The sequence below is a fragment of the Nematolebias whitei genome, chromosome 12, assembly GCF_014905685.2.
Source record: "Nematolebias whitei isolate Nwh7 chromosome 12, NemWhi1, whole genome shotgun sequence".
NCBI lineage: Eukaryota > Metazoa > Chordata > Actinopteri > Cyprinodontiformes > Rivulidae > Nematolebias > Nematolebias whitei.
Genome location: NC_056509.1, coordinates 47,286,141 through 47,294,632, shown reverse-complemented (window position 1 = coordinate 47,294,632; position 8,492 = coordinate 47,286,141). Strand labels below are relative to the sequence as shown.

At 44.9% G+C, this 8,492-nt stretch overlaps 1 protein-coding gene across 1 annotated transcript in view; it reads right to left on the bottom strand.

Moving 5' to 3' along the window:
- Positions 1-8,492, bottom strand: part of LOC119417973 (kinesin-like protein KIF26A) — a 60,441-nt gene that overhangs the window by 41,212 nt on the left and 10,737 nt on the right. Inside the window, exons 4-5 of the mRNA XM_037685220.1 lie at positions 7,964-8,419; positions 4,528-4,643 (exon numbers count right to left, since the gene is read on the bottom strand). Of these exons, the coding sequence (XP_037541148.1) occupies positions 4,528-4,643; positions 7,964-8,419 (572 nt within the window). The remainder of the gene's footprint in view (positions 1-4,527; positions 4,644-7,963; positions 8,420-8,492) is intronic.

Below are 8,492 nucleotides of genomic sequence, written 5' to 3'. Positions count from 1 at the left end.
TTCTGCAGCTTGTTGTTCTGCAGCCTTATGTTCTGCAGCTTGTTGTTCTGCAACTTATTGTTCTGCAGCTTGATGTTCTGCAGCCTGTTGTTCTGCAGACTGTTGTTCTGCAGCCTGATGTTCTGCAGCCTGATGTTCTGCAACCTTTTGTTCTGCAGCTTGTTGTTCTGCAGCCTGTTGTTCTGCAGCTTGTTGTTCTGCATCTTGTTGTTCTGCAACCTGTTGTTCTACAGCCTGTTGCTCTGCAGCCTGTTGTTCTGCAGCTTGAAGTTCTGCAACCTGTTCTTCTGCAGCCTGCTTTTCTACAGCCTGCTGTTCTGCAGCTTGTTGTTCTGCAGCTTCTTGTTCTGTAGCTTGTGTTCTGCAGCTTCTTATACCTTGTGTTAAATCTCCCTGCAGGAGAGCACCTCAGAGAGTCACTGATTCTGTCCAGGACATCAATGGAAAAGCTCGGGCCAAAAGCCAGAAATCCACTTTGGGGAACTCGAGCCTCCCCAGTGAGAAGCTGGATTTCATCTGCAGCTTATTTTAGGATTTTCTCAGCCGAGAAACGAGAAACAAAGAAACTTCAGCTTTTGTTGTAGCATCACTCAGGCTGGAAACAGCTAAAATAATTTACTTTTTAATAGATATTTTCTTCAGATTTGCTGCTTTGAGGAGACAATGTACTTAATGTATCTCATTTTTATTTAGTTTTATATCACTACTTTTATTTACGTTTTCATATTTCACACCAAGAGACAAACGGTGAAGAAGCTGTCCATAATCCAGAGGACACAGGAGACAAATGCTCCTCATGGAGGTGTCTCTGTCCACAAACATCAGGAGTTCTGGGTCTGATGATCTGCAGCTGAACCGGTTTTACCAATCACTGATCAATAAACATCGTTTAGGGTGGAGATCAATCGATCATCTGATTTCAGCTTCAGGCCAGAATGAAATCAAGTCCTGCAGAGGATCAGAGAAACACTCAAAACCTGCAGAGGCTGGAGCAACACAGCCTGACAGCAGAACCTTCAGCTGATCATTCGGCTGTTTCAGACCTGGTCCTGTTTGTTCTGATCTGACCGACTGCAAACAGACTCTGTGAGGATCCTTACAAACAAACAAACAACAACAACAACAACAACAGGGCCCTGTCCTGATCAAACCCTCAGGTTCTGTTGAAGAGCTGCAGCCGTGGGAAGAACTCCTGCTTTTCACGCCGGCTGCAGAACCGGGTCAGAATCTGCATTTCAATGAGCATCAGGTCCACAACCTGAATTTGTTCAAGTCTTTTTATAGATTTCCTCTGAATCTTTACGAGCTGCGTTCCCTGTTGGTGAAGGAAAATAAGATCAAATGCATTAAATTAAAGCTTTAATTACAGAGTTAACGAGCTCAGGTGTTTTAACGAGCTCATCTCTTTGGGTCCAAACGTCAAAATATAAAAACAAACTCAAGATTTCTTTACGTAAAAGGAGCGGAGTTGCTGTTTCAAATTATTATCCAGAACTTTAACAAAGCGCTTTTAAATCAGCTGATTTTTGTTTTCAGCAGCTAAATAGTAAAATTAAAGATGATTCTTTAAACGGCAGCGATCCGGTTCATGTTTCTGTGAACTTGAGCTGGAAACAACAACAATGAGCTGACAGACTCATGCTGCGTTTTGTTTCTGCTCTCGTTGACTTTTCAACCATGGCGTTCCACAAGGCTGAGTACAAGGACTGCTGCCACTTTTCAAACTTTGCTCAAATAAAATCAATCAGACTCACACTCAGAATGAGACCGAACATTCTCAAATTTAAATCTAAATAAAAAAATCTAACGTTCCTTAAAGGGGGCAGCACGGTGGCGCAATGGGTAGAGCTGCTGCCTCTCAGCGAGCAGGTCGCCCCGGCTCAAATCCCAGCCAGGGATCTTTCTGGGTGGAGTTTGCATGTTCTCTCCGTTCTGCGTGGGTTTTCTCTGGGTGCTCCGGTTTCCTCCCACAGACCAAAAACATGCATGTTAGACTGATTGGTAACTCTAAATTGTCCCTAGGTGAGAGAGTGAATGGTCGTTTTGTCTCGTTTGTCTCTATGTGTCCCTGTGATGGACTGGAGACCCGTCCACGTGTCTTCTGCCTCCAGCACAGTGATGGCTGAACATGGGCACCAGTGGCACCAGTGACCCCAGCGACCCGAAAAGGAAGAAGTGGGCTAAAGATAATGAATGGATGGATGGAGGGATGGATGGAGGTTCCTTAAAGGCCTGCATATCGCCCGCCACCTTTCATGCAGGAGTTTCAAAGTAAGACGTGATAAAAAATGAAAGTTGCAGCTTTTTTATAAAAAAAAAAAAAAAAACTTTATGCACAGTCTCATGCAATGTTGCAAAAGCTCAGAGTATGTGTTGCGTGTGACTCTCAGCTACTACCAAACCAAATTATAGCTCCAGATCTGGAAAACTGATGGGTTAACGTCAGTTTTGTATGCTAAGCTTAGTTAGCTGTGGCCACCATCTTGGCTTCAACAGTTCATCAGTTCTAGATGTTCATCTAATGAATGTTTCATTAAAATCTAACCTGTGGTTCCTGAGATATTTTGCTAACACACTAACGATAGGTTGAATGAACCTGTCATCCTGTCTGCAGCTGCAGCTGATCGGCCAGATGTTTGCTGAGGAGGTGAAACATTGTCTTCATGATCACGCTCTGTGAGATGACTTCAGCTGAGAGACTCACGTCGCGGTTCGACCCTGAACGCTGCCCCACCGGGCAGCAAACAGCTCCGGGATGGAACCGGAGTGAGGCTCTGCAGGGAGCTGCTAATCGAACCTTCAAAGATCCGCAGATGAAAGCACAACACCTCTCGTCAGCCCTCACTCTGCTCGGACAGATGCATGCTGGGAAGTCTGCAGGTGAAGGTTCATGAAGGGCTACAGGTGTTTGAGCTGCAGCTGCAGGAGCTTCCTCCGTTCACCGGAGCCCTCGTGCTCTGAGTGAGACGTTGTCTTTCCAACTGTCGCCACAGAAACTAAACCTTCTGGGATTTTCTGTAACAAACATTTTACTCCCAGAAGCCAAAGACGTCTACTTCCTGTTTGGTTTTATGCTGATAAAGAAAAACATCTGCTCTCAGAAACCAACAACCGCCCACTGAAGACTCACAATGTAGTAGAAGTTGGAAAAATGGGCCTTACAAGGTAACAAATACACACACACACACACACCTGAATCAGGTATTCAGCAAAACTGCCAAATGGTTCTGCTCTGAGCGACGAGACAGATCCTCTGAGTTGAATCTGAATCAGGACGAAATGCTTCACCACCCGGAGGAGAAATCTCACGAGGAGAGGTCCGTTTCTCCGCACAAACACTTCCTGTTTGATTAGATTTAAACACTTTAATAAGTTTTATTAGATTTAAACTCATTTTAAACAAATCATTCCTGTTAAAATCTCCATTAAAACAAACAAAGTCAGAGAAATAATGCTGAGAGAAGCATTTGTTGAACAGAAAACAAGCAGGGCAGAGGCTAAACACTGAAAGCAGGAGTACAGTAGCTAAAAGCTACATGCTAAAGCAACAAAACAGATGCTAAGATGAGAAGACAGTAGCTTCATTGGGCTGCTCCCGCCTGCGAGCGTCACCAAAGTGAGCAAAGTCATTCAGATTTTCTTATTGTTTTAAACTGGAGACACTTCCTGGGCTCGAACCTGCAGCTCGAGGATTATGAGACCACAGCACTAACCGCCAAGCTACCATGGCACCCAGCCAAACAGTAGCTAAAATGTGCTAAATATGCATGCTAAAATTAGAAACTCGGTAGAATAAATCAAAATTCAAAAGGCAACAAAGCTGATGCTTAAACAAGCTAAACAGGAGCTAAAATTACTGAATCAGATGCTACACTTAGCTAAACTACAGCTAAAATTAAATTAAATTAAACCCAAATGCTAAAACAACTAACTCTAAATTGAATAACAGTAGCTAAAAGCCAAATGCTAAAAGAAACAAATACTGAAGCTGAACTCCAAACTGTAGCTAAAAGCTAAAATTAGCTTAAGATAAAAACAGAGCAAGTAGCTAAAGCAGACGTGACTGAGAAGAAATGTTTTGGGAGGACTTGGAGCTCTTTGGGGAATTTTAATTTTAATTTAAAGGAGAAAGTTGTGTTTAAAAGCAGGAATGAGAAGATGATGATTCTTTGGAATATCGTGAGCTAAAGAGCTAAAGTTTATTTATCTTTGTGAAGTGATGCAGCCGTTATCCTCCGGCTTTAGGATCGCAGCATATTAAAAACAGAACAAGATGAATCACCTCGTTTTAGTTAGAGCTGCTGTTAAAAACTAGAAAAGAGACTTTAAAGGGGGTTGTTTCTGCTAAATAATGAAAATAAATTACTAAAATAAAAACCACGTAGACCAGAATAAAGGAGCCTGAATTGTTTTTATTTTCTAACTTGTGTGTCTCGTCTCTGAACGCTCAGAAGCTCCTCGGTCTGTCAGTTTTTCCAACGCCACCTGAACATTTCCACTGAGATGAGCTGTGGTGCGTTCACTGACCTGATGAAGAAGGCAGCTGCAGCAGACGGAGCTGGGCTGGTTTGGGTGGAGGTGCTTTGGGCCGCCCGGGTGACGGGCCTCCTTGTGGTCACGGGTCCACCGACTGAGGTCAGAACCTGAAAAATGATAAAACAGCTCAACGTCACTGCAGCAGGAAAACATGGCCGCCCCTGCAGGTCCATGAGCCCCGCTAGCTGCAGGAGCAGGATGTTTGGACGAGGAGTCGTTAATTAATCAGCTCTGGTTGTTAATCTGCTCGTTACTGGTGTAACTGGTCAGCTCTGGTTGTTAATCTGCTCGTTACTGGTGTAACTGGTACTCAGGAAGGACAAAAGGGTTGCGTAGGAGAAGGTGGGGCCAAGGCAGTTAGGATGTTGATGGATGAAGAATAAAGACACACGAAACATAAACTCACACAAATATTTTAATTAAAAAACATGGTGTCAGAAGTGGGATCTGAACCCACGCCTCCATTCAGAGACCAGAAGACGACAGAAGAAGAAGAAGAGATGGGAGATGACAGTTAGCAGCTAAACTTCAGCTGTTTGTTATGAGGCAGGAGGGCGTCCTGTTTGGTGTTCAGTAAATAAATCAGATTTTATGAAGCCATGAAGTAAATTTGATGTGAGTGCAGAGATCTTCTTCCTGTAGAAACCTCTGAAACCAGCAGAACTAACTGAACCCAGAACCTCAGAGTTCTGGAACCCTTCATCAGCTCCGAGCTCTCTCTGGGTCTGGGCCCACGTCTGTGTCCCGGTTCCGGTGGATTATTGAGCTAAAAGGAAGTGGCGAGCAGCCAGCTTCGGTCCGCTCGACCAGCTAACAGGATTACACAGAGAGCCGACGGCGGGCCAGAACCGGAACACAAACCAAACAGAACCAGCAGCAGGAAACCAGAACTCTCATTTGGACTCTTCTGATTCAGGCCGATCATTTTGGACCGGACGAGTTTTTATTTTACCTGAGTATTTGTAAACTGAAAAAAAATCATTGAATTAAACGCGTTATTCACAGATGGAGAGTACTTACAATTCTGTTAGCAAAATATCTAACGAACTGCGGAATGGATTTTAGAATGCAATCATTAGGTAAAGATCCAAAACTGAGCAGCCCAATTCAAGATGGCCGCCACAGCCAACTAAGCTTATAAAACACAAATATTGCTCTAATTCAGCAGATTTTACAGAAGCGGAGCTAAACCTTGGCGTGGTAGTAGCTGAGCATCGACCACAGCGTTTACTTCAAAGCACGATAAGATCGTCCAAAGCTAATTCACTTTTGGAGTCAGTCTAATTCAAGATGGCTGCCACAGACAGTAACCTTTAACCTACATAAAATGGTTATAGCCCGGTGACGTTTACACGTGCTGAGGCTAAATTTGGGCTGGTAGTAGCTGACGGTCGTTTCCAACAGACGATCAGAGCCTGTGAGGTGTGGTTGTTTCCTGCGAGGATGCAGTTTCATTCAGGATGATCCAAAACGGTCGGTCCTGAAAGGAGGCGGGTGATGTGCATCCCTTCACGGAGCACCAGGCCTTCGCTTGGGTCGGTGTCGCCACGGTTCGGCTCAGGCGACGGCCCCGTTGGCTGCTGGCAGAGTAATCAGCTCAGCACCACCTGCTCCACTTCCTGCTTCACCTTCGGCTCTCTGCGGGTTCCTTTTCTTCCCCGAGCTGAGAACCTGCAGCTCAGCCAGAGCGCCTGTTGAAAAGCAGCTGAAACACTCAGATAAGACGCCCGCGTGTCCAAAAGAAAATATTCCCAAGCTTCTGAGGAATGAGTGACAGGTGCTGCACGTGTGCACAGACGAGCCAAACTGGGCCGGACCTCCAGACTGTCTCTGAAGGAGAGAGGAAGTCCAGCTGTTCGAGGCGTTGGTTATCTGCAGGCCGACAGGCGACACCAGGAGGCTCGTTAAGTCTCACTCGTTAGCCTTCAGCTGATCTTAGAGGCTTTGGCTGTTTTCCACACGCTGAAGGAGGAGAACGATGCAGCTACTGGAGGTGAGTTTAGATCCTGATGTCAGCACACGGACTGAAGAACGAGCAGAAACATGACGGGCTGAGCCCAGAACAGAAAATGTTCTTCTGAAGACCAGGAGCCTCGAGGATCAACAGCACCAGGTTCACGCAGCGTTCAGGAAGTATGGAGATCCTGAAGTCTGCGTGGACGTGTGCGTCAGTCTTTGACCTGCTGTGAGAACGTGCTCACCTCCACTCATCTCCAGTCCAGAGTACAAAGAACTGAGTCACAGAAACACGACTCGGTTTGGTTTCCTGAACTTCAAACATTCAGACACGACGGATTCCCTGAAATAAGATATAATCGGCTGGAATTAGCCGAAGAAGCTAAAATTGATTTGTCAAAAACGAACAAAACGAAAGCTGAACAAATTGAACGCAAACTAAAATGAGTATAAGACTATAGCTAAAATAATCAAAAACAAGTTAAAGGCTAAACAAAAGCTAAAATGAGTGAAACACTAGCTAAAATAAACAAACACTAGATAAACTTTAAAAATAATTAAGAACAAAAAACGTTAAAAAAATAAATAAATAAAACAGCCTTAAGTGGAAAAAACACTAGCTAAAGCTAAAAGCTAGATTGAAGCTGAGCATAGTTGCATGGCTAAAGATTAGTTGAAAGCAGCAAAAGGCTAGCTAAATGCTAAAGTAGTTCAACACCAGGTAAAAGATAAATGTCTAAAACAGCTAAAAGTAGAAAAAAATCCAACTAGAAGAGGAACAAAGCAAAAGGTTAGCAAGAAGCTAAAAGTATCAAAAGGCTAATTAAAAGTATATACCAGCTAAAAGCTAAATGTGCCTAATAGCTAGCTAGCAGCATATATAACCCCCAAAATGGAGGCAGTAGCTGAAGCAGATGTTAAAAAGAACAATGTGAAGGAATTGAATACATATAAAAAGTATTTTGTGGGGATCATGTCGTAAATAAAGATACAAGTGTTGCAAAGTATAAAAAGCTAAAGTCGTAGCACCAATCAGCTGAATGAGCTGAACGTTTTGATAAATAAGCAGCTAAAAAAGCATCCACCCAGAGGGGCCCCCTGGACCGGGGTTTGAACCAGTGACCTGCTGGCAGAGAGGCAGCAGCTCTACCAGTTGCCACCGTGCCGCCCCAGACTCAGATCTTCTGGTTTAAAGGAACAGGAAGTGGCTGTTAGCGCCATCTTGTGGTCGTGTTCAGATGTTGCATCCACCTCAAACAGAAACATTTAATCTACATCAGAGATAAAACGGGCGACAAAAAGACAAAATAAACAACTTCATCGTCGTGCTGAAGAGTTTAAAGTTTTATAAATGTTTGAAAATCTTTTCCGTCTTTGATTATTTAAATTTGCATTGCCTCATGTTTTTGTTGTTCTTCTTATTTCTCAAATCTAAACAACAAGTCACACTTGTTTGTCCCTCCCTGCTTACCGTAGTCTGCTGAAGTTCAGGTCTGCAGCACGACACCCTCCACACCCCTTCCAGGTAATTATGTGCATTCAGGGGCGTGACCGTGGCCAGCCCTTTGGCTCCTCCCCCTCCCAGGTAAACGCTCTGTACTCCTCCCCATCCCCATGGAGCCCCGCCCCCTTGCTGATGTTGTTCATCATACACCCATCTCTCCTGCTTCGGCCGCAGGTCGTCGACCCCCCAGCTGCTCTCTGAGGCCTGGGGGCCGCAGGTGGGGGTGGTGGGGACACTGGGTGTGGCAGGGCGAGGCGCCATCTTCCTGCTGATGCCCAGAGCCCGACGCAGAGCGAGATGCCTCAGCTGCTGGAAAGCGGCGCCGCAGACGTCACAACGGGCATCGAAGGAAGGTCGGCGGCCATGGTGAGGCAACTGCAGGTGATGGAGCTTGTTGAAGAGGAAAGAGGTGTAGGCTGGGTCCTGGGGGGCAACAGAGGAAACAACTGTGTTTAAACATCAAACATCTCGATTTAAACATCAAACATCTCGATTT